At 36.0% G+C, this 27,620-nt stretch overlaps 1 protein-coding gene across 20 annotated transcripts; it reads right to left on the bottom strand.

Moving 5' to 3' along the window:
* Positions 1-61: 61 nt before the first annotated feature.
* LOC141669824 (uncharacterized) lies at positions 62-27,209 on the bottom strand. 20 transcript variants are annotated; one of them, XR_012554212.1, is made up of 9 exons: positions 26,544-26,673; positions 25,148-25,873; positions 24,727-24,872; positions 15,211-15,312; positions 12,942-13,195; positions 7,468-7,606; positions 6,649-6,938; positions 6,440-6,499; positions 6,110-6,324 (listed from the first exon to the last, which is right to left on the bottom strand). XR_012554212.1 is itself a non-coding variant. In XM_074476126.1 (7 exons), exons 3-7 carry the CDS (start codon positions 7,516-7,518, stop codon positions 253-255), a joined length of 333 nt encoding a protein of 110 aa, XP_074332227.1. In that variant the 5' UTR covers positions 7,519-7,606; positions 12,942-13,195; positions 26,544-27,205; the 3' UTR covers positions 97-252. The 20 variants fall into 20 exon arrangements, 8 of the variants coding, with proteins under 8 accessions (XP_074332227.1, XP_074332229.1, XP_074332230.1 ...); XR_012554189.1 differs by lacking the exons at positions 24,727-24,872; positions 25,148-25,873 and adding an exon at positions 20,496-20,597 and having other exon boundaries at positions 26,544-27,209; XR_012554145.1 differs by lacking the exon at positions 25,148-25,873 and having other exon boundaries at positions 26,544-26,682.
* Between the last annotated feature and the right edge of the window lie 411 nt (positions 27,210-27,620).

Raw genomic sequence — 27,620 nt, 5'->3', positions numbered from 1 at the left:
CTAAAACCTATGCATATATCCTATAACCTATTTGGGCTGTCCAGGGACTCTAAACCGTAGCTCTGATACCAAAACCTGTCACACCCCAACTTTAACAAAAGAAACTATACGAATAATTACAATAATTATCAAAAGGAAATGAATACATCCGAAACCAAGACCTTACAGTTTAGGGTTTGGAATAACCTAACACTATTAACTATTACAACTGATTTCAATACTGAGTCCTCACACAAACGGTCGCTAGACTACCTAAGCTCGAACATACGAATCGGTATCACAAGTCATACACGCGGTCTGCTTGAATCTAACCATATCTGCTAGCTGAAATATCAGGGTGAAAGCAAGTAGTGAGCCAAATGCTCAACAAGTGCTATATAATACATAAACAAAAATGAAAGGATAACAGTGGAAATAAAAGATCCAATAATATAATAAGAGATAACCTTTCAGGGTGATAGCATCATTTATTTGTAACAAAACAATTAAAAACCATTTCTTTATCAAAAACCATTTTATGACGCTACGGATTTCAGCCGGTGATCAGCCGTGAAGTAATCCCGAACCTTGCTGGGTTCTAGAACATTGATGGGATGCCTAAGCAACCTTTAAGCATACAATTTAAGAGCTGAATGGACTTGCGTCTCAGTCCAGGTCCACTATTTAAAGAAAACATTCGTCCCTCTTTGGGACTGAAAATCTACTTTTAAGTTTTTATTATAAAAATTGATGTCAAGCGACGGTTAAATTCTTAAACAGTGAACATCTTATCAAGGGTTCTAGATCAACTTAGAAGCACATGGGGTAGGTTCAATCAACTTTAAGGCCATGATTAACTAGGCTGATACCATATTAAATGGAATTGCAAAGTTTCTAACCACAAGGGGTTTAGTAATGAGGTTCAACGGGGTTATTGAATAGCATAAAGGAACTAAGTCAAACTAGGTTCAATGTAGTGGTTCCAGATAAGTCATAGGAATTAAAATATAAAGAAAGTAAGCATCAGTTCAAAGTGTAACAGGGTATCATGTTTTAGGGGTAAAAAATAGATTTATCAAGCAATCATGAACAACTTTAAGGAATAACTGACTTTTAGGTGTTAAGATAAGGTTACTCAGTATAACTCATACAGGGTTCAACATCACAATTACTTTGGTATGCTAGCATGGTATGACTTTTGAATTACTCGCATATAATATGGAAGGTAGATTTGACACCACTTGGATCATGTATACATGTATATCAAGGTGAATTAGACTACACGCATCATATATAAAAGCTGGGTGAACACATACTTGCAGTGTAAACAAAAAGGTAGGTTGAAATACTTGCCTTGAGAAAGGCTTGACTTGACTGGCAGGTAGAAGCAACTGGGAGCTTTACTTTACTTTAATGGCAAGTTTACCCTCGTCTCGCGACCCTACACAAAATAATAATAACCTCATTATAATCTATTCTCACTAACTTAACCTAATTATAAACCGAAATTAAGCACATTGGCACTTAGGCCTATATACACATACATGCTTGCAATTACCTTATAAGCATATTTGTTCACATAGCCACATATGCTCACATAACACATTTATGTACATAATAATATATCAACACACTATATTGCATCACTAAGCTTGGATGATCTCACTCCACTTACATAAGTCACTTAGTTGTGCTAAACTAGTCAAAACTCCCAATATTGACCTCATAACTCGAAGTGCCTTTTCTAAACCATCAAGTTCCTATTGATCCTGACTTAGGCCTTACACTCTAATGACCTTATACTATCTTACAACTATGATGGTCAACCTAGGCCTTACTCATAAGTGCTTTAAAACTACATGATAAGTGAATGTGCTCAATATAGTGATTTCAGGATGAAATCAATGGTTTCTTGAGTGTAGTTGACACCCTTAAACCTCAAGTTTACCTCCTAAACTTCTACACTAGACTCTTCTGATCATAAGGGAACTCCCAAACTTAGTGTGACTCAAAGGCCTAGCTTGGGCCTCCCTAGGCCTAAGCTTAAAGTCCAAGGTTCCCCTGTTTTCTAGACTGAAAAGTGTCCTGATTTGCACTAACTTGTGACACCTGTTTCTAACTCAATTCCTATGAACTATGGATGGAAAAACACCTCTGACGCTCCCTCTAACTAAGGCCAACCAAGGCCTAGTGAGGGCCTACCCATGACATGGTCAAAACTCCTCATTTCTAGGTTGCGGTAAAACTGTCCCCTGCTGGACAGATTTAGTGTTTTCACTTATGCACCTAACCAAACAACCTACAAACCTCTAATAAACACCTAATTGGGTTGAAGTGCGCCTGGACAGAGCACTAGTAACTGATACTTTTCTCAGTCTTTTTAATGCAGCTAAGCTTATAAATATGGAGGTGACGACATCGGATCACTGTCCTATCTTGTTGGATACATGTATGCAAGTACGAGTTCAGAGAGTAAAGTGATTTCGTTTTGAAAATGCTTGAATGAGGGAACCTATGTGTAAGAAAATTATTGAAGAGTCTTGGAATACCAGTACATAACTTTCTCTTTTTGAAAAAATTGCTCATTGCTAAGAAGTATTTTCTGTGTGGGGTAAGGAAGTTACTGGTAGTTTTAGGAGAAGAATTAATCACAACAAGCATGTTATGAAGAGATTGAAAGGTCGCAGGGATGTGCATTCTTTCGAGCTGTGTAGGCTAAGTTGTCGGAGGTCTACGCTCAACAGGAAGTATTTTGGCGGCAACGCTCTAAGCTGTTGTGGTTACCTGAGGGGGACCAACATAGTAGATTTTTTCATAGTGCTACTAAAATCAGACGGAGGAATAATCACATATCTTTCCTGGTCAATAGTTCGGGTGATAAAGTGGGATGGGGTGATGGTTTGAAGACTTTGATGGTGGGTTACTTCAAAGAACTGTTCGAAGCATCGGATACGGAATGGACTGACGTTACAAATTGTATTGTGAGGACAGTAACCAACGAGCACATTGCAAGTTTGTTAGCACCGGTAAATGATATTGAAGTTAAGCAGGCTCTTTTATATATGCATCTGGACAAATCTCCTGGTTCGGATGGAATGAGTAGGACACGACATTGTACATGTGGCGAAACAGTTTTTTGCAGATGGTATTTTGTCGAAACAATTAACCAGTACTAATATAGTGCTAATCCCAAAGAAGAAATCCCCACAGACTATGGCTGACTTGCGTCCTATATCATTATGTAATGTTGTTTACAAAATCATCTTGAAGGTTATGGCTAATAGATTAAAGCACATTCTTCACTTTATTATCTCTGAAACACAGAGTGCTTTTATCCCGGGTCGGATGATTACATACAACATTCTTATTGCTCATGAAGTGATGCACTATATGAAGAGAAAAATGAAAGGCAAAGAGGGGTGGATGGCTCTAAAGCTTGACATGAGTAAGGCTTACGACCGTGTGGAATGGAGCTTTTTAAAAGCAGTTCTTACAAAAATGGTTTTTGATCGGCATTGGATCAAGTTGACTATGTCTTGCATTGTCTTAGTAAATTATCAGATTTCCCATTCAGGCAGAGTGTTTGGATCAATCGTTCCTCAAAGAGGGATCTGACAAGGTGACCCGTTATCCTCTTACCTATTTTTGATTTGTATTGAAGGTTTCACTGCTCTCATTCATGATTACGAGAGACGTCAGTTGATCAAAGGGATAAGAATAGCTCGTAATGCTCCTGTTATTTCACATATGTTCTTTACAGATGATAACCTTATTTTTTAAACCACATCTCAAAGTGCTAATAACGTTCTTAAAATGTTGAAATTTTTTGAACGTGCTTCTAGATAGAAGAAAAATGTGGATAAATCTTCTATCTTTTTTAGTAGAAACACTAATGAAGAAGTGAGGTCTATTTTACTGCAGCAACTTCGATTCAAAGAGGTAGGAGATCAGAGTTTATATTAGGCCTTTCCTGTGTTATGCAAAGGAAAAAGTCTGCAATTTTTGGGTATTTAAATCTAAGCTTCAAGAAAGCATTTAGGGATGGGACAAGAAAAGTATATCTAAGGGTGGTAAAGAAATTTTACTCAAAAAAGTAGCTCAATCGCTTCCTAACTATGCAATGAGTATTTTTCTTCTACCGGTGGAAGTCTGTCATGATATAGAATGATTGATGTGCAGATATTGGTGGCATGTAAATAAAAATAAGGATAGGTCCATTCATTGGATAAGTTGGAATTTTATATGTAGAGAAAAGAGTATAGGAGGCCTTGGTTTTCGAAGTATTTGGGATTTTAACGTGGCAATTTTGGGAAAAAAGGGATGGAGGATGATTACTCATCCAAATTTTCTTGTTTCTAGAGTTTTTAAAGCCAGATATTTTCAAGACGGGTCGATTTTAAGTGCTACAGTTGGTGAGAATCCCAGTTACGTTTGGCAAAGCATTATAGAAACACAATCGATGTTGTAAAGGGGCAGTGTTTGCGGAGTAGGTAAGGGAGATATTGTTCTGGTGCTTAACGAGCCATGGCTACCTGATACAGGTGACCCTTACGTTCATACATCTAGTGAAGCTTTGCATAATGTAAAGGTGTCTTATTTACGTGATCCTTATAAAAATCAGTGTGATATTGATCTCATCAGAGATTTATTTGAAATGAGGGATGTCAATTTGATTTCATTCATTCCAGTTAGTTTTGACGATAAGGACATATGGTATTGGAAGTATGAGAAATTAGGGAACTATTCAGTCAAAAATGCTTACAATTCCATTAGACTTGGCATGGTGCATCTTCATAATAATGATAACTTCAGCTTCTAGAGAGAACTTTGGAATTTAAAAATACCACCCAAAGTTAAACATTTTATGTGGAGAGCTATAAATGGATGTCTGCCAACAAAAGATAATCTCAGACGAAAAAGAGTAAAAATTTTATTTGATTGTCATGTCTGCCACAATGTACCAGAATCAACTCTTCATATTCTAGTTACTTGTCCTTTTCCTAATATGTGTTGGAGTATCTAAGGTTTGCCTTCTGTGAACGGTGTTTTCCAAAGTTTCACAGAGTGGTTACAGTTGGCTTTTCAGCAGTGTCAACAAAAGGAGATCACCGATATTATCATGCTTAGCTAGATGTTGTGGAAGAATAAAAAAGAAGTAGTATGGAAATAACATAGTTTGGAATCAAAGGAGGTAGTAGAGTCAGCCAAATTCGTCCTTAACCAATGGAGATATGTTCAGGATAAATCTTTTGATCATTACTTGGACTATGTGACCCAGGATGGTCATGAACATTGGCATTTACCACAGATTGATAGAGTTAAGGTAAACACTGACACTGCCATTTTTGAAGGTTCTATGTGTTATAGTCATGCCTTTGTTTCCAGAGATCACCACGGACAACTTATAGAGGCGAGGTCAAGATGCCTACAGGGGGCGATTTCTCCGAAAATAGCTGAGGCAGTAGGAGTTAGGGAGGCTCTAAACTGGATTAAGGAAATGTAGTACTCAAATACTAAGGTGGAAACCGATTGTTTGCAGGTGGTATAAGCTATTAGATCTTTGATTACCAGTCCATCGTATTGGGGTAGAGTGATTGATGAGTGTAGAGCATTGTTTGTAAGTTTAAAAGCAAAGAATGTGCTTTTGCATTTTATAAAATGTTCAGCGAATAGAGTATCTCACTATCTAGCGAGGTATAACTGTTCCATAGCTGATCGTAGGTGGAGAGTGGGTGATATACAACCGGACTTTCTATATGTACTGATGAATGATTTGAGAAATTAATGAATATCGCTTTCCTTTTGTGGCAAAAAAAAGTATAATTGAGACGAAACTACAATTTAACATACTAATTGTACATAATTCCCTTACGAGATTGAATTCTACACAATTCAGATACAAACCTCAATTATACGTTATTGTTGTTTAAAAACACGAGCAAACATATACGAATTATAACTATTTCGCGCAATTGAAAACCGTGAATCAGTGACAAAAACACACATTAACAAAATTAAAAAAAAAAACAGGCAATAAGAAAAGGGGGGCATGCAGTGTCCTAAATCTGAAGCTTAAAAGGGCGACCTAAATACTCTTCAAATGATATGAGAGAGACTTTTCAGAAAAGAATGAAGACAAGTACATAAATATAAATACAAAATATTTGTTTATTCAATGTTCCATTTACTGATGCAAACTGCTATTAAATTGAACAACAAAAATTAGTATAGAATCATGAAAGACAAATTCAAAACTGAAAAGAGAGCAATGGTAAATTTATAATTCATTAGGAACATACTTTCTCCAAATGCATCCTTTCGTTCATCAAGTAACTTTCTTCCTCCCTAAGCTCAAAAAAAGTTTGTCAAACATATGAAAATTACATCAGTAAAACATATAAATAAAACCATAACCATTTTATAATAAACACAAATGAATTTACCTCGTAAAAAAGATTACCTTCTTTTTCCTTGATTTCTTACAAGCACCGAATGTTCTAGCTTCATAAGCACAAGAACCCTGCAGAATCAGATCCATTATCTACTTAAAGACGCAATCTTTTTCATATTTCACAAAAAGAACCAACACATAAAATGATAACCGACACAACATTAGTCATCAGAGCAGTTAATTCAACAATGTAAAGGATCATGGGAAGAGATAAACACCAATTCTAAAGATCAGGATCAGATAACAAGATAAAATCAACACTATTATTAGCACAAGAATTGCTCCTACTAACCTGTATTATCACAAAGAACAAACTTTAAATTGAAGGAACAAACAATACATATTAGAATTATGCATTACATATTCAATTAGAAAATTGTTTAATGAACATATTCACTATTAACCAGAAGATCGTATGATGGGAGATGTTAGGTTGAGAGCCCCAATTCTTTGTCCAGCCTGCTTCTCTCAGCTTAACTAATGCTTCTTTCGCTGCATCACTATCTTTCTGCACGAGAAGGGAAAACTACATTAGCACTGATGCTTGCACAAGCTGGAGCTGAAATAGTGTGTACATTTCCAAATAATATATAATCATTCATTCATTTTCAGCACTAAATAACTGAGATTATGCTTATTTTTAATCTTTATCAAATTTATTACATTTTATTCACATTTTGATATATCAGCCACATAGGTGTTGCTGCTACACTGTGACAAGTCATCTTCGAAAATTTAATCAGTTTAACCAAATTAGGTGGTGTCGATATACGGTAATTAAATTGAAAACACATTAATAACACCACAAATACATAAATCTAATCATACCCATAACACAGCCACAATTGAGCAGTAACCGACAATTAAACAATATATATAAATACATATACTATTTTAAGCCACATATAAATATGTGTATGTCACATTGTAAAACTATGTTCTAAGGGGATTAAAAAGAAACACTTTTAATTAAGTTTGTATAGAAATACAAATACAACCAATGAAACCAAACATGTACAAAAAGCTAAACCATTTACCTTAGCAACCAACCTCCAGGCCCCAAACTCGAACCACGATCTCGAACTCATGGAAGAAAGTCCAAGCTCACAGAACAAACTCGAATACAATCTCCAAGAAATCAAAGCTCTAGACTCGCTAAAACTCTAATCTCTGGATCTGTTAAACAAAAAAATAAAATGAAACAAGTAAGCGATAATCAAACAAAGAAAAGAACAAATAATAATTTGTAAGCTATAATATAAAGGTTAATCAGAGGTTGGAGCTTAATTGTAAATTAGGGTTATATTCTGAAAATGGGGGAAGAAAGGGGAGAAAACGAACTGGACACTTGGGTGTGTTTTGTTTTTATGTTTTTTGTTTTTGAATTTCGTTCTTTTATTATCTTGAAATTGGGGAGAGGGGTGGGTGTTATAAGAGGGAGATGAAAAAATTCTAAGGGGGAAAGGGTTGGAACTTAAAATGAAATTTTTGATTAAGGGCGGGGAGAAGGGGGAGTTCGAGGATTTTATTTTTTTAAATAGAGTTTTAGACATCAATTTGCTACAAGACCGATGTCTAGGTAATATTTAGACATCACTTTCAAATTCGATAATGTAAAAATATCTTTTAACATCGGTGATTTTTCTGACTGATGTCTAAAGTGCCATGTTAATTAACAGATTTCTAGTATTGACATCAGTGTAATATCATTCAACTTCACTCCTACTCTACTAAAACTTGTTCCTCTTTACCTTTGTATGTTGCTAGTTCATCTCCTTCTACCACATCTGTCCCTTTTATGGCTTCTGGGGTTACTCTTCCTGAGCCAACTATTTACAAACAGGCTGTTAAGTATATTGTTTGGTGTGAAGCTATGAGTGTTGAGTTAGCTACTTTGGATGCTAACCACACTTGATGTATTGAACCCCTACTTGCTAAAAAAAAGATCGTGGGATGTAATTTGTTGTATAATATTAAATATTTTGCCAATGATAATGTGGATCATTATAAATCCCGTCTTGTTGCCAAGGGGTTTACTTAAACAGCTGAGCTTGATTATTTTAAGACTTTTGCCCTGGTTGCTAAGATGTCTGCTCTACGTATTTTGTTAACATTGGTTGCTAAGCATAACTAGTCTATAAAGCAACTTGATGTCATAAATTCGTTTCTCCATGGCACGTTGGATGAAGAGGTTTTTATGGCTTTACCTCTTGTTTATATGCTTTCTGCTGAGTTGCTTGCTATATTTCCCAATCAGCATTTGGTTTGCAGACTTCTCAAGTCCATTTATGGGCTAAAGCAAGCACCCTGTCAGTGGTTTCTTGCCTTGACTAATGCTCTGAAGGCCTTTGGTTTTGTTCAAATGGTCAGTGACTCAAGTTTGTTTCACTTTACTCGTAATTCCTCTGCTGAGGCTGAGTACCGGTCACTTGTCGATACATGTTGTGAATTGAATTGGATTATTTCCTTATTTTCTGAAATGCAGTTCTCTAATCTTACTCCTATTCAATTGTTTTGTGACAATCAGTCGGCTTTGCATATTGTTTCAAATCCGGTGTTTCATGAACGAACCAAGCATATTGAGATTGATTGCTACTTGGTTCGTCATAAACTGCAGCATGAGTTGATTACAACTCAACATGTGTCTTCTGTGCATCAGCCTGCAGATGTGTTTACTAAGCATTTGCTTCTTCTCAACTTCATTATCTCTTTTCCAAGTTAGGTGTCTGTGATTAATGTTCGACTCCTAACTTACAGGGGGATGTTATAGATAAAGTCAATATGGTGGCTATACACCTCCCCCCCATGATCAATTCAAGTGGTCCAGCTCACTACTATCCAGCTCAGTAAAGTTAGTTAGGCTATAGATGTGTTTGTACTAGCTTTCTATATAAGGAAAGAGGGTAAGGCTTGTTGGGTTGTAACAAACTATTATCAATTTTACATCTTATCATTTCTATTCTACAAGTAGATTGTTGTCTGTATATACATTTCATGAGTTTAGTTTTGTATCACCATGTCAATAGACAAGACAAATCAGAAAGCTAGAAGTTTTTAATCTAGCCTTATTAGCAAAACAAATCTAGATTTTTTATCCGACATCTGAACTCTCTTTGTGGTAGAATTCTTGAATAGTGTTATTTTCCTTAAAAAATTTAATACTTGAAGCTAAATCTGGTTCTAAGGTGTTATTTATTTGGAAAAGCCTTCTATTCTCCCGCGGTATGTATAAAAAGTCAGAAACAATTATTCAGTTAGAGTCTTTAAAGATCCCTGGGTTGCTGGACCTACAACTTTGGAGTTTTTTTTACAACTTTTCTTCCTCCAAACTTTTTGTAGATGATTTCAAATGACAAGACAGGTTGTGGGATGAAGATTGTATCAAAACTTTATTTTCTTTTGATGATGCTCAGATTATCACTAAGATTTCGTGTGGCAATAACTAGATTCAATATAAAATTATTTGGCCTAATTCTAGTAATGGGGAATATATTATTTGGCATTATTCTTATGTATAATATAATCAATGTTTTTCAAAGCAAAAGTCTTTTGAGAGTCCTCAAGCAAGGTTATGTTCAAGACATAAAAAGTATTTTTGTACCTAAAATAAAATGGACTTACGATAGTTACTATTAGGTATTGTGAAATGTACCTTATTTATGGTTATATTTCATATTTTACATGTATACACACGCAAGTCAGGGGTCTTTCTAAAAATATTTCTTCATTTTTTTGAATGTGGGTAAGGTTGCGTACGTCATACCCTCCCAGGACCCTACTTTATGAGGAATATATTGGGTAAGTTTGGTTTGATTTGTTTAGTGGTTATAAAGTTATGATGAATATGAAAATGACAGTTGAATCATCAAATATATATGTTTGACACTGATTCATGCTGGAAGTATGTGTGTGGGGCTTGTCACTCTTGACTTGCTGTTAACAGTGCTCTAGTCTTTAAGAATATTGCATCATAAAAATAGTCTTCAAGGTGTAAAGGTAGAGTTGTGGAAGATATAGCATACTATCTAAAGAATTGTGGAAGCTCTTAACATTAAACTATATGGGCGGAAAGACCAGTGTAACCAGTGAATTTCAAAGGCAAATGACGAACACAAGTAGGTATAGTAGTTGTAACAGAAATAGAATCACTCAAAGGAATGCAAGGAGGAGGTGGAGGTAAATTGGCATCAGAAGAAGACATGACAGAGGAGAAGGGGTCAATGTCAACAAAGGGACCATGAGATGGAAAAAGATCAGGTACAGAGGGCAAGCCAATATTCTTAAATGGAAAAAGTTGCTCAAAAAATGTCATATCTCGGGAAATAAAGGTCTAATTTGTTTGTAAATCAAGAACCTTAAAACCTTTGGTGGCAAAAGGGTAGCCAACAAAAACCTCTTCAATTGCTCGAGGAGAAAACTTATCTGTAGGTCAAGGAACCACAGTAGAAAAACACATGAAGCCAAAGACACGCAAGTCAACCAAATCTGGGGGAAATTTAAATAGTATCTCATATAAAGTGAGGCCACGAAGAAGAAGAGAAGGTGTTCGATTGAGCACATAAGTAGCAGTTAACAAGCAATCACCCCAAAAACTAATAGGGACATAGGAATGAAACTTCAAAGCATGAGCAACATTCAATAGCGTTCTGTGTTTACACTCAACAGTTCCATTCTATTGAGGTTTGTACACGCAAGTAGTCTGATGTTCTATACCTTTGCTTGCAAAATGAGATGCCATGGCTTTATTTAAAAATTCAGTGCCATTGTCTGAATGAACAACCTTAAGTTTGGTGGCAAATTGATTTTCAACATACTGAATAAAGTCAGTAAACAACTTGACAACCTGTGATTTATCTGTCAAAAAGTATACCCAAGTAGCTTTGGACTTGTCATCAATAATGGTGAGAAACATAGTACAAGTATGATGTGTTTTGTGATGATATGGACCCCAGAGGTCAATGTGCACGAGCTAAAAGATATCGGTCACTGTAGAAACACTGGTGGGAAATGACTTTCTGGTTTGCTTGGCCAACATACAACAGTCACAAGGAGTGATATCATGACCAAGGCCTACAAATGGGAGCATCTTTAAAATAGGAGCAGACACATGCCCAAGTCTGCAGTGCCATAACATTGACTTATTGACAGTATTAGCATATGAAATTAGATGAATTGCAGAATTCAAGGCATGTAAACTTAGCTGACTTTGTTTCAACAAGTACAACCCATTTGATTCCTTCCCAATTTTCATAGGTGAGGACCAAGTAGGAGCCTTAATGGCACAACACTTGGGAGTAAAAATAGCTTGACGGGAGGAATCACTTAGCAGTTTAAAGATAGACACAAGACTATATGAAAATTCTGGAACACACAGCACATTCTGAAGAACAATGTCTGAACTAAGTATAATAGTTCCCTTGGAAATAACTGATGCAGTAGCTCCATTAGGTAAATGAAAGAGTATAAGTAAAAGAAACAACATTATTCAGCATATGAGAAAATGGAGTGAGGTGATCAGTCGCACCAGTATCTAATATCCAAGTATCTGAATTGTATAACGGAGGAGGATAAACATTATTAGCTATATGCAAACTAGTACCTGGAAATTGAGTACTATGCATAGTGGAATGCCAATCATTGGATTGAATATTTGGAATTATAGGTGAAACTGAGGATCCGGAATTCATAGATTTTTGGAGTAACTGAATAAGATGTTTACAATGCACATCTGATAGCATAACAGACTCAGAAGGAGTAACTGGTGAAAAAACTTCAGATGGAGTCACAACTTGAGATGCTGCAGTGGAATTAACCTCTGTGCTAGAGACTTGTGCAACAGATGAAGGTCTTCCACCACTAGTATGTAGTCTAGGCTTAGGTTTAGGTTTACCATATAATTTGTGCCAAGATGGAAAGCCATGAATGAAATAGCACTTATCTATAGTATAACCTGACATATGATAGAAATCACACACCAGTTGATCTCGATTCTCATATACATCCTTTCTTCCTCCCTTACCAGACTGATACCGTGAGCCAACATGCCTAATTGACATATCCAATGAGTCAAATAAAACAGGTGAAGAACAAGCAAGATATCTTTGATTTTCTTCTTATAGTAACAAGGAGTAGCACTGACTAAGGGAAGGTAAAGGATTCATTAACAAAATTTGACCTCTTATGCCAGTAAACCGGTCATTTAGTCCCATAAAAAACGCAGCGAGTTGAATATCACGATCATACAGATCTAGTTTAGCGCACAAGTACAACGAGGCATAGTGCTCATATAGTTCAATTCGTCATGAACAACACGAAACTTAGCAAAGTAACTAGCTATGGACATATTGCCTTAAGTTAAATGAGCTATCACAGATCGTAATTGAAATAATTTTGGAACATTACTCTGGGAGTAACGAATCTGAAGATCACTTCATATATCACAAGCAGATCGCAGATACACAATACTATTACGAATATCAATGGAAACAGAGTTGAGAAGCCAAGACGTTACCATATTGTTACATCGCATCCAATGATCAAGTAGAGGTGAATTTTTAGCTGGTTTAGGGAACGTTCCATTAACAAGACCTAGCTTCAGTTTAGAAGACAATGCAATATCCATAAATCTGCTCCATTGATTGTAATTACTCTCAGTTAAAAGCATCCATATAAGTTGCATTCCTGGATTATCCGAAGGATGCAAATAGTACGGATGACTAACATCAATACTTGAAGATGAACTTGATGACGTTGATCCAGATGTAACTGAAGAATAAGATGCAGATGTCATGATGAACATGGTGTTGATGATCAAAGATGTAATATTGTATTTGTAACGGTCTAAAAAATCGATAATCTCATATTAGTAATTGCTGAAGAGAAAGACAAAATTATCAACAAACGAAGCTTCAGATCGCCATTAATGGACAATAAATTGAGCACAAAGCTCTTATACCATGATACAAAACTAAAGCTCATGAAATGTATATACAAAGAATAATCTACTTGTAGAATAAAAATGATAAGATGTAAAAATAATAATAATTTGTTACAACCCAACAAGCCTAACCCTCTCTCCTTATATAGACAACTAGTACAAACACATCTATAGCCTAACTAATTTTGCTGAGCTAGGTAGTACTGAGCTGGACCACTTAACTTGATCAAAGCAGGAGAGGTGCATATTGACACTACTTGTAACATATGGTTTGAGTGTTGATTATGTCCGTTTCGTCTCAAGTTTCATATACCAGTCTTTATCATTTTGTTATCTTCTCAGTTGCAAGCATATAATGGAATCCATAAGTAACCTAATTCGGGCTATGAATATTATTACGTTGGAGGAAGAGGAAGAAGGAGGGTTTAAAATTACTGATATTGAAGATACAGAGAAGGATGATGCATTCAATGGCTTGGATACTAAATTGTGTCTAATGGGGCTATTCATAACAGAGGGCGTAGTTGATTTCACAGCAATGAAACACACCTTGGTTGTATTATGGAAACCAGGTAGGGGTGTATATATCATGGAGGTGGAAACTAATCTGTATTTGTTTCAGTTTTATAATGAGATCGATATCAAAAGGGTTGTGAAGGCAGTTCATGGTCTTTCAATCGTAAAGCCTTGATTATTGCACGTATGAAGGAGCGAGACATACCAAGAGGAGTTGCTCTAATTATATTGGATTTGTGGGTTCAAATTCATGACTTAAGTCCTGGACTCATGACAATATTCCGCTATGAAGTTGTTATACATTCAGTTAATTCAATTTTTAACATCTAAGACAACATTTTACATGGCAACATCATTTTTGGGTGTTGTTAAAGACCACTTACTAAGTTGCAATGGGAGACTACTAATGAATCAAGATTGTCTTGCTAGTAAAATGTTCAACTCTCCGCAATATCATAATAATACGTTTCTCATGGCAAAGATTGGCAGCAACCCAAATTATATTTGAAGACGTATTTTAGAGGCCCGTGTTCTTTTAAAGAAGGGGTTGTGAGGAGGGTGGGAGGTAGTAATGTCAACATTAAGGATGACCCTTTGTAAGACATATGTCATAGCCTATTTGTATATTCGAGGATTTAACTCAACTCAAATAAGAATGTAATAAGTAAATAGTGGATCTACCGTCAAAGAGATCTCGCAAAGTAACATCTGTCAAAGGATTCAGAAACAAGGTTCATCTACAGACTTGATGAGTTAATTCACTGGAAGAAGTTCAAGAAATTGATCAAGCCTCAGTGATATAAATCAAGGTTGTGGATTTAATCAAGTGACAGAGATCTCGTCAGGGTATCAAAGAATTACAAGGATTTAATTTGAAGAAAATCAATTATCAAAGTCAAGACATGAAGAAACGTCACGGAAGTTAGTCACTCATGAACCAGACAGTACATCGAGTGTCAACAGTGAAGTGGTGGAATTGATTCATAATTGACTGTGATTATCAGAAGAATGGTTACTGCTCAAGATTAATATTAATTCTCTATTAATTAATTAAGTCATATAATTTAATTAAGAAAATAAATTATATCTGCAAAGATTAATTTATTAATTAATTGAATTAATTGATTAATTAATTCAGAATTAATATTAAGAATTTTCAGAAGTTTAATTGGATTAAAAACAGTCTTAAATCAGCAAGACAATTGAAAATGAACTAGCGTGACAATCTGGATTATCATACCGATTGTCATGCCAAGTCATTTCAATAGTCATACCGAAAGTTCTACTGGGAAGGAGATTGTCTTGCTAGTTCAAATGATTGTCATACCGAAAGTCATTGTAGTTCAATCAGATTGTCTTGCTAGTACAATCAATAGTCCTACCGATTGTCTTGCTGAGCTCAGGATTGTCTTGCCAGTTCAATGAGAGTCTGTTGATTGATTTAAAAAGAAAAGAAGAAGCAGAAGACTATTATACACACAGAACACAAGTCAAAAACAAGAACACAGCAGAAAAGAAAAAGAAGACAATATTTCATCCTTCATCTACAAACTTCAAGATCATAATTTCTAGTTTGTAAAGTTAAATCCAAACCACTAGAAATCTTTATCTTGTTCTTGTGTAACTATCTAGCGGATCAAAATCCCTAGAACTTAATCTCAAATTGCGTTTAGCATTTGAATCTTTTTATTTCAAAAATAGAAAAAGTTTATGTCGAATTTATTTTAGATTTGTGATAATTAATTTGAGATTAATCTCTTGTAATCGGTACAGTTGTTGTAACACCTTTCAAGTTTAATAATATTTTTATTTAACTTGAATTTTGTTTCAATTTTTTATTCCGCACTAAATTCGATTATTCGGTATAGTTTGTATTCAACCCCCCTTCTACAAACACATTGGGACCTAACACCCTTGGTTTCCGACATGTGATGAACTGTAAAAATTCCAAACACATCTGGGAAACTATTGATGTGATTAATGAAGGTACGGAGGAAGTTAGGGAGAACAAGTTGGAGATCCTAACCTCTGAGTATGAACATTTTAAATCAAATTCAGGAGAAGGAATTACTGTAGTGTTTGAGAGGTACAATGTGTTGATCAACAACCTGAACATAAATGTAAAATATTATTCAATCAGGGAGGTCAACAAAAAGTTCCTTTTAACACTGTCAACTCATCTTGAACATAGAATCACTGCCATTAGAGAAGCTAAAGATCTGAGTGAGATTTCTTTGGATAGACTCTATGGTGTATTGAAAACCTATGAGTTGGAGTAGATTCAGCAAAAGGAAGTCTACGGGAAAGATAGAATGGTCAGCACATCTACTGCTCTTGTAGCTGAAGGTCAACAACAACAACAATCTCAACAGTCGGAGAGAATGGTACAGTTTTCCAAGGCTGAGGAAAATGTGTTAGTAGCAGAATATGATCCTCCTACTACAAATCAATCCAGTGATGATTTTTATTCCTTGGAAGAGCTGGAGCAATTGGAAGATGAGTCAATGGCCCAAATTGTTAAGAGATTCTCCAATGTCAGATTCAAGAGAAATCCCAAGTTCAAGTACAAGTCCAACTACAACAAATTCCAGAAAGGTGGATCTTCATCCTCTAACACCAGCAGTGGTGGATACAAAACAGGGATGGTTGATCGGAGCACCATCAGATGCTATAACTGCAATGAGTTGGGACACTTTGCCACGGAATGTAGGAAGCCAAAGCAAGTAAGGAAGAACTCTTATGATTCAAATCAGAAGAGTAACTCTGAAAGGGCTTATCTGGCAAAGGGAAGAAGCTGGGATGATACTGACAGTGAAGATGAAGAAGAAGGGAATCTTGCTCTTATGGCTATTGTTGGAAAAGCTTCATCGTCAAGAAAAGAGGTAAAATATACTGATGCTGAATTAGTTTATCATCTAGGAGGTAACTTAGATTGTGCTCGTCGTGATAATGAACTGTTAAGTTTACAGATCAAAGACCTTGAGAAAGAGGTCAATGAATTAAGACTTGTGCACATTAATCAAGACAAGTTAAAAGAACAAGTATCTTTTCTAGAGAATAGAGTTAACTGTTATAGAAAACTCAAAACTATTCTCAAAGACAAGATCACCGGTCTTGAGACTAAGGTTAGAGCCTACTTCAATTCTTGTTCGAAGGCTAAAGAGTTCTACAGTAAGCAAGCTGTTAATCAAACATCTGGAATAGGTTATGATTACAATGCTGCTATTGGAGAATTAGGCAAAAACTCCCCTCCTCATGTATGTGCTAAAGGTAGGGAAGTACCACATGTGCTTAAGGGTGTTGATGAACCCCTCTATAAAGCATCAATTGCTGAACCATTTGATGCGACCTCTTCTGTTATTCAAGAAGAAATACGTGCTGAAGATCATGCTAATGAGAAGGTTGTTTCCGAGTCAAGTATGTCGAAAGTTCCAGTCAAAGTTGTGAAAGCAACTGAGACTAACTCAGACATACATTAGTTGGATAACAAAAATGCCATGTCTACCATGCATAAATTTCCTGCTGTTAATCACTCTCATAAAGCATGTGGTGTTGCTAATTGTATGTCTTGTGCTTTTAATTTGATGTATGCTTATTTTAATGGTAAGCATGTTTCTAGTGATAAGACTACTCCTCGTCAGCATATGAATAATAAGAAGCATGATAGGTCTAAGACTGCTAGTCCTTCCAAGGCTAGAAAGGAGACATTTGTGCCAAAGCCTAAACAAAAATTTGTTAAGGCTGTTTACAAGGTCAAATGTTCAGTCATTGAGAAAGTTGAGACCATTAAAATTAAAAATGTTGCTTTGCCTGACAAAGGACAATTCTACAAGTATGACGGGCCCAACCAAGTTTGGGTTCCGAAGAAAGTCTAATCCATTTGTAGTGCAGGGCATTAAACAGGTGTAACCGGTAGTGTGGATTTTTGACAGTGGATCATCAAGACATATGACCGGAGATAGAGCCCTGCTATCAAATGTGGTTGAGAAAGCTGGCCCCCTGGTTACCTTTGGAGATAACAGCAAAGGTTTATCTGAGGGATATGGTTGTTTATAAGCTGGTAATGTTATCATTGAACTCAAACTTCTTTCTACATTAGTGATTTCTTATTTCATGTAAAATCCTTTGAAATCACTATTTTACATCATTTCTCTCAAAAAATTAAATGTATAATTTTCATTCATTATAAGATCTTAAGTACATTTTATCTCTCTATTGCCATATATTCTGTGATACAGGTTCAGTCTCCAATGACTTTCTTTCATTAACAGTCATGAGGTTGAAAACCCACAACATCTATCCCAAACTGTAAAGACAAACACAAAAACAGAACCAACCAACACTCTCTTACCACTAAATGTAGTATGAATGAGCGTGAGGGAGATAGTGCCTTAGTGCACCACATAAGGAAGGTTCTGTAGTCAACCCAGTAGCTCTGTCTCCTACATAGATGAGTAGTATTTAAACCGAGACAACTGCTAGCCCCCATACATCTTCTCAAAAAGATGTAATGGCTGAAAAGGCACATAAACAGTTACTAGATTCATTCTCTCAACAGGGTGCGTCTATTGAAATTTGCCTGTCGGCCAGGGTATCCGATGTAGTGTCACCACTTCAAACATAAACAATTCTTGATGTACAAGGAGAGGTTACACACACAAAGGATGAGTTGACGGAAACAAGAGTTTCGACCATTTTAAGGTCAGATTCGATTGTTCAAGGTTCGTTAATGGACCAATTGCCTTTACAGGTGTTAGGAGAGGATACTGATCCAAAAGCCATATGTCAGTGGTCAGTGTCTACCTCCCCAGGCTTAAATCCCCTGGATGTATCTGCGGATAGTGGATCTGACATAGGTGCAGATCGGCAACTTGTTGACAATGATTCAGATATTACCTGATGAGTCACAAGGAAATGTCTTCAAAGACATTAGAAGGGAACTTTGATCTTTATGCTAAATTCGTTGGATCATTGTTTACCTTCCCAGAATTCATATCTAGAACCCTAAAAGGGAAACTAGCAACTTGTAGATTATGACTCAGATTCATCTGATGAGTTTAACAAGAATGGAGATTTGCGAACTCCCATTGCACCACATGTGACCTCCTTAAGGATGACTAAGGTGATTTTTCTTGCAGGTACAGCTGAATGTTGGAGCTATAAGATGAGTGATACACTTGTGAGAATGAGTGTAAACACGAGTGGAGAGAAGAGTGAAACACATGTGAGAAACACTAAACAGAATCACACACTCACAGTGAGGAAGAAAGAGAAACTACTTGTTATTTCTTTTCCAACCAAGTGAAATATGAGAACTCCTTCAGACGACGGCACACATTCCTTCTTTAAGGGGGAGATAAAAGTTTAAGTAATAGTTTCGAGGATTCCTCAACTAAGGGGGAGAAATAGCAGGGAGGAAGAAAAAGATCAAACATGTACACTACACCACACCATTGTTGTTTGTAACTACGGATCCTATTGTACGGGAGAGGTGGTAAACACAAGGTGATTTTCTAGTAAGGGAAGAAGCTGTTTTCTAAAAGGGGAGTACCATTGGGTTTTTATTTGCGGATCCTATTGTACGGGAGAGGTGGTAAACGAAGGTGATCTTCTTTAATCAGTTGATTCTCATAGGGGGAGAAGCAAGACAGATATGTGCTTCTCAACAGTAAATGTGGTTGTACAAAAAGAAGGTGAAACTACTTGAAGATATGTTCAGTCTAGAGGAACATCTATTTGGAATCTGGAAAAGGTTAAATGTTATCCAGAACTTTTCTGCTATTTACTTTGCATTTCTGTTTATATCTTTTTCTTATTTGTTAGTTGAGTTATCCTCTAGGTATTTGTGTGTTATTGTCTAACAAACAAATAGGGGGAGATTGTAAGGCATTTGTCATAGCCTATTTGTATATTCGAGGATTTAACTCAACTCAAATAAGAATGTAATAAGTAAATAGTGGATCTACCGTCAAAGAGATCTCGCAAAGTAACATCTGTCAAAGGATTCAGAAACAAGGTTCATCTACAGACTTGAGGAGTTAATTCACTGAAAGAAGTTCAAGAAATTGATCAAGCCTCAGTGATATAAATCAAGGTTGTGGATTTAATCAAGTGACAGAGATCTCGTCAGGGTATCAAAGAATTACAAGGATTTAATTTGAAGAAAATCAATTATCAAAGTCAAAACATGAAGAAACGTCACGGAAGTTAGTCACTCATGAACCAGACAGTACATCGAGTGTCAACAGTGAAGTGGTGGAATTGATTCATAATTGACTGTGATTATCAGAAGAATGGTTACTGCTCAAGATTAATATTAATTCTCTATTAATTAATTAAGTCATATAATTTAATTAAGAAAATAAATTATATCTGCAAAGATTAATTTATTGATTAATTGAATTAATTGATTAATTAATTCAGAATTAATATTAAGAATTTTCAGAAGTTTAAATGGATTAAAAACAGTCTTAAATCAGCAAGACAATTGAAAATGAACTAGCATGACAATCTGGATTGTCATACCGATTGTCATGCCAAGTCATTTCAATAGTCATACCGAAAGTTCTACTGGGAAGGAGATTGTCTTGCTAGTTCAACTGATTGTCATACCGAAAGTCATTGTAGTTCAATCAGATTGTCTTGCTAGTACAATCAATAGTCCTACCGATTGTCTTGCTGAGCTCAGGATTGTCTTTCCAGTTCAATGAGAGTCTGTTGATTGATTTAAAAAGAAAAGAAAAAGCAGAAGACTATTATACACACAGAACACAAGTCAAAAACAAGAACATAGCTGAAAAGAAAAAGAAGACAATATTTCATCCTTCATCTGCAAATTTCAAGATCATAATTTCTAGTTTGTAAAGTTAAATCCAAACCACTAGAAATCTTTATCTTGTTCTTGTGTAACTATCTAGCGGATCAAAATCCCTAGAACTTAATCTCAAATTGCGTTTAGCATTTGAATCTTTTTATTGCAAAAATAGAAAAAGTTCATGTCGAATTTATTCTAGATTTGTGATAATTAATTTGAGATTAATCCCTTGTAATCGATACAGTTGTTGTAACACCTTTCAAGTTTAATAATATTTTTATTTAACTTGAATTTTGTTTCAATTTTTTATTCCGCACTAAATTCGATTATTCAGTATAATTTGTATTCAACCCCCCTTCTACAAACACATTGGGACCTACCACCCTTGGTTTCCAAGCGTGAAAAATCCGTATGTTCAAACTTTTCATCCAACATTAGAAAATGCTATGGTCTCAAGTCTGATGAAAATAGACCATAATGAATGGGATATAGATTTGTTGCAAGAAATCTTTGAGGAAAGGGATGTCAATTTAATATTGTCGATTCCCATTCGACAAAATGAACCAGACTCATGCACTGGAACAAAGATAAACTGGGCTGTTATTCCGTCAAGAGTGCTTATATTCACTTACAGGGGGGAGGATATCATTCTAGCATGAAGAATCATTCAGAGATTTGGAAGTGAATGTGGAATTTGGGAATCCCTCATAAAGTAAAAGTGTTCTTATGGATGGCTCTATGGGGATGTCTACCTACTAAAGATTAATTGCATATCAGAATGGTGAATGTAAACCCTTTGTGTTCATTTTGCAATTCTAAACAAGAGACAGTTATGCACAGCCTGGTGTCCTGTCATTTTGCTACCTGTGATGGGAGTCATCATGGCTAGTTAATGATGTTCCTACTATCAATGAGTTTATAATGTGGCTGGAAGAAATAATGAGCTCATAGATGAAGGAAAATAATGAAAGAATTGGGATGCTGACATGGTCTTTAAGGAAGAATATAAATGAAATAGTATATGATAAAACTTGTGTGAATAAGTTTGTAGTAAGAAGCTTGTGTGATTATGAAACAAGTGTGTTGGTGTGTATTTATGCAGATGAAAGCAAGAAACAATGTAAGAGAAATAAACTCTTGTATTGCTTGTATAAAGCTTATATAATTACATAAGAGAGGACTGATTATATACACATACCTACTTGCTTACTACATTTTCTACAGTAACGCTACAGTGATGCTACAGTGTCGCTACAATTACAAGCTTGGGGACCAAGTTGTGGTGACGTCATAGCCATGACGTCATTGTTGTGATATCATTACTTTAACACCCGCTCAAACTGAAGATGGTTTATACACCAAGTTTAGTTTGGAAACATAATGACGAAAACTTCCAGGAGAATGAGATTTCGTAAAAATTTGTAGTATTGTCTATGCTAAAGACACTATGAAGATGAACCGTGCCTTTTGTAACTTGTTGACGTGTGAAATGACAATCAATCTCTATATGTTGGTTCGCTCGTGAAAGACATCATTGTGAGCAATATCCATAGCACTTTTACTATCATAGTAAAGAGGAGTGGATAGAGAGTGTGTCACACTCATATCTTCAAGTAACCATCGTAGCCAAATTAACTCTTCTATGGTGTCTGCAAGAGCTTGATATTCTGACTCTGCACTTGATATGGAGGCAAGTGATTGTTTCTTACTTCGTCAAGAAATGAGGGAGTCACCAAGAAAGAAACGGAATCCTGTAGTAGAACATCTGTTAGTAGGATCACCACCCCAATCAGCATCAGAGTATCCATGCAACTCAAGAGAAGAGTTATATGAATAATGTAGTCCATGAAATATGGTTCCCTTCACATAATGAAGTATGTGAAGAATAGCTGTATAGTGAGGAGTGCGAGGAGCTGCCATGAATTGACTTACAATATGAACATCATGAGAATATTTGGACGAGTGACAGTGAGATAAATTAAACTCCCAATCAACTGGCAATATAATGTACGATTTTGAAGTAGTTCCTCATCCTCAATATTAAGTTTTGCCTCATATTCTAAAGGAGTAGATGCAATTTTAGTGTCACTAAGTCCAGATTTCAACAAAAAGTCTGATGCATACTTGACTTGAGAAAGAGTGTAACCACTAGGGACCGAAGAGACCTCAAGACCCAAGAAGTAGCTTAATGAACTAAGATCTTTAATTTTGAATTTTTGACTCCAAAATTGTTTTAGTTCAGAAATACCAATGATATCATCTCTAGTAATTATCATATCATTCACATATAGAATAAGTAACACAATTCCCCGTTCAGATCGTCGAATGAATAAAGCATGGTCATATGGACTAGAAGAGAATCCCAGTTGTTGAACCACTTTGCTAAATTTTTCAAACCATGCTCGTGGTGCTTGTTTAAGACCATAAAGAGCCTTGTTAAGTTTGAGCACTTGATTTGGAGAATGAGAGAACCCTGGAGGAGGTTTGAGGTAAACTTCCTCATGAAGGTCTCCATTAAGAAAAGCATTATTGACATCCATTTACCATATATCCCAATGTTTTGATGCTCCAACCGCAAGTAAACTTCTGACAGATGTGAGGCGAGCAACTGGTGCAAAAGTTTCCTCATAATCAATACTATACTCTTGTGTAAAACCTCTAGCTACTAGACGAGCTTTATATCGATCAATAGAGCCATAAGATTTAGTCTTGAGTTTATAGATCCATCGACAACTTACTATTATTTTTCCAGGAGGCAAAGTCACCAAATCCCAAGTATGAGTTTTCTCCAATGATTTAAGTTCATCTGCCATTGCTTCCTGCCAAAGAGGGTTAACACTAACCTCTCTATATGTTGGAGGCTCATGTAATGATTGTATAGCAGAATAAACATGATAATCAGTAAGTCGAACATGAGGATGTCTTACCCGTGTAGAACGAAGAGTAGGCTCAGGTTAAGGTGATGGTAGAATAAGAGGCTCAATATTAGAATCCTCAGACTGAACTTCTGTGGGAGGAACATTAGGAGATGAGGATGGTTGTATGAGCTCGTTTAAGATATTTGTTGAAATTGTGTTTGAGGATGTTGATGAGTCTAGATATTCATCACTGGGATGTAGATCAACAAAAGGATCTGTAAAGTGAGAAATGCTAGAAGAAGTGTTGATTTTAAAATCTGACATTGATGCAAACAATTTGTGTTCCCAAAATGTCACATTTCGGGAGATTCGTAGTCGTTGAGAGATAGGATCCCAATAACGGTATCCTTTCTGACCACTACCATAACCAATAAAACAAGAAAGACGGGCACGAGTTTCTAGTTTTGTTCTTTCATATGGAGGGAGAAGAACAAAATATGCAAAACCAAAAATCTTAAGAGTATCTTATAAAGGTGGTTCTTCATATAATTTTTCATAAGGAGACACATTATCTATGAATGAAGAAGGAATCATGTTTATTGTATGAACATCAGTCAATGCAGCTTGGCCCCAAAAGTATTCTGGGCAGGAAGAAGAAATGAGGAGCTCGAATTGTTTCAAGAATGTGTCTATGTTTGCGTCCGACACAGCCATTTTGTTGTGATGTGTAAGGACACGAGCTTTGTGCAAGAGTACCATATGATGCAAAAAATTTATAAGTTCTAACTCTTTGTATTCTTTTGCATTGTCGACACGAAAAAGTTTGATTTTCATTTTGAATTAAGTCTCAATCATAGTGGAAAAAGTTTTATATGTTTCTCCTAATTCAGATCAATTTTTCAAACTGTATATCCAAGTGTATCGAGAGAAATCATCAACAAATATCACATAGTATCTAGACCCCCCCATAGTGGGAGTTGGAGAGGGACCCCAAATATCAGAATGTATAAGATCAAAAGTAGCTGATGATTTTTCACAATGGATAGGAAATGGAAGAAAATGTTGTGTTCCTAGCTTACATGACACACAATCAATAGTGTATGCATTTAATCTACCTAGATGACAACTAGAAACAAGACTACGTAAACGAGAAGGTGAAGGATGTCCTAACCGAGAATGCCAGATGTTGGTTGTAGATGAAACAGAACCAACTACATTAGTGGAGGGAGATATTAATGTAGGAAGATGAAGTGAAGTGAGCTCAAACAACCTTCCGCATCTACGTCATGTCCCAAGAGTTTCTCCAGTCTGAGGATCCTGTACATGACAACTAGAAGAGGTAAATATAATGTCAAAACTGAGATCACATAATTGGTCAATGGAAACAAGATTAAGTGAAAGATTAGGAACAAAGTAAGTGTTAGAAAGAGAAAGATCTTTTGTGTATACGGTTCCAATATGTGCCACTTTCATTGTAGAGCCATCGGTAGTTTGAATATTTGGAAGGTATAAACTCTGTGTTTTCGTGGTAAATATGGATGGATCATTTGTCATGTGATTGCAATATACGGAATCAAAATACCAAGAAGTACCCGAAGTGACATCGAATGCAGTGGAGGGAGAGTTGACTTTCAATAAAACCTGTCGGAGCAAGGACTCGAGCTCACTTGCAGATGTGGTTGGTTCGGTTTCTGATGTAGATTTAGAGGTTGCAGCAATGGAAGAATGAAAGAACTTGTTTGGGCAGAATGATGATTTTTTCTTGAAAAATTGAATGGAGTAATTTCCTTTTTGATGACAATGTTGGCATGTGTTATTGCGAAGTGCAACGCAATCCTTAGTTACATGTCCATTTTGAGGACAAAACCTACAAAATATTTGGTCAGAAGTAGATGTTGGAGGTACTTCTAGGACAGTATCAGTCGTGGGACTGATTTTACCGATGCCAAGTCGCGTTTCCTCAGAAATAAGTTTAGTTAAGGCACTCTCCAGAGTAGGCAGCGGAACACGATGAAGGAGAGCAGCTCTAATTGGTTCAAAATCTTGAGTAAGAGCCATCAAGAATTGGATGAGCCGTTGTTGATCACGGTAAGAGTGATAAAGTGTTGCATCCTCTGTATGTAACCATTTTGGTTCAGATAGTGTCAACTGATCCCAAAGTGCTTAAATTTGAGATAGAAAATCAGCTTCCGATTGACCAGATGCTTGATCTGTTTACTCATAGAACCTATGATTTGATACTGGTGTGCAAGATCCGATGTAATATATCGAGATGCCAGCAAATCCCAAATTTTTTTTGCAGTCTCAAAATTTCCAAACTGCAAATTGATTTTAAAAACAGAAGAGTTTCTAAAGAATGTAATAGCTTGATGATTTTTGACATCTCACTCTTCAATGCAATCTTTGAACTTTGATTCAAGTTCATCCTTTTCTTTAGTTGGAATAGTATAATCCCCATTCACATATCGCCAAATTCTTTTTCCTTGGAGAAAACTTTTCATAACTTGAGACCAAGCTAAATAGTTGGAGCCATTCAAAATGGTTTGAATTGGCGAACTATTATCATTATTCATGATAGTTTTTGGACAGTTTTATAAATTCCAAGAAGTTTAGTGAATAGTACGTATTTCTAAGAAGTGAGGAGACTATTGTGGAAATTAGCTACAAACTGAGGTATTGTTTTAATTTAAACAGTAAGACTATATCAAATATAAAGCACATACATGTATTAGTAGAGATATACAATATAATCCCTCCGTGTCATAATAAGTTTCCTATATTGACTTTTGGCACTATTCATCGTAAATGATTGACTATTAATTTATGTCTAATCTATAAGATCAAATATAGTCATGAGTGATCTTGTTCAATTCGTTATTTATGAGTACTTTAATACAATAAAATTTTTATATTTAATATATAAATAGGAAACATTTTTAGGGACGGATGAAATATGAGATAAATTGATATATTTGGGATTAGCGTTACCACAGGGTTGATGGCGGCGACTCAGCAGAGAAGAATCAGGGAGGACTCCTCAGCCTGGTAACCCGGGATGATGGCCCGAAATTTTTGTGTAGTAGTAGATGGATCGACTTCTTGATGGAGAGAATTGAATCCAATGAGTTTGATGAATCAGTTGGTGGACTCGTAGTAAACTCGGAGATGAGATGAGAGTTTCAGTGAGTGAGGCTGAATTGGGCGAGTCAAGTTGGGCGAGTTAGTAAATCGATTCGGAGAGTAGAGTCTTTGAGTTGACTCATCCAGGTGAGTCGACTCAGACAGAAGATTAAGAATTCTTAGCTTGATTTGGTGTTACCGTTATGTCTCCAAACTGAGAATAGATTCGTCGGAGTTGGGTTTGATATGTGTATGTGGCTGATGTAATTGCAATCCTCCAGGTGTTTGTTCAAATGTCCCAAAGAAAAGTGGGTTGCAATAGGAAGAGATGAAGACACCGAAAACAATAGTTTCTACCAGAATGAGAATAAGACAGGTGAGGAGCTTAAAACTCTAATACCATGATAAAACTTGTGTGAATAAGTTTGTAGTAATAAGCTTGTGTGATTATGAAACAAGTATGTTGGTGTGTGTTTATGCAGATGGAAGCAAGAAACAATGTAAGAGAAATAAACTCTAGTATTGCTTGTGTAAAGTTTATATAATTACATAAGAGAGGACCGATTATATACACCTAACTACTTGCTCACTACTTTTTGTACAGTAACGCTACAGTGATCTTACAGTGTCGCTACAATTACAAGCTTGGGGACCAAGTTGTGGTGACGTCATAGCCATGACGTCATTGTTGTGATATCATTACTTTAACAATATAGAAGCAAAAAAGTATGAGAGTTTCAAAAGTAGTAGAATCGGCATTACTCTGTCTTAAGCAGGGGAAGAGTGCACAAGATCGATCATTTGACAATTTTCTTGGTTTTATGACTCAGGTAGATGACAACGAGCATCTGGAGCGACCACAGTAAGGAACGGTAAAGATCAATATAGATGGTGCTATTTTCGAGAACTCGGGGTTTCTTAAAAAATGTAATTTATGACTTAAAG

The sequence above is a fragment of the Apium graveolens genome, chromosome 1, assembly GCF_009905375.1.
Source record: "Apium graveolens cultivar Ventura chromosome 1, ASM990537v1, whole genome shotgun sequence".
NCBI classification, from domain to species: domain Eukaryota; kingdom Viridiplantae; phylum Streptophyta; class Magnoliopsida; order Apiales; family Apiaceae; genus Apium; species Apium graveolens.
The sequence above is the reverse complement of the archived record's forward strand: the minus strand, read 5'-3'. Positions and strand labels throughout refer to the sequence as shown.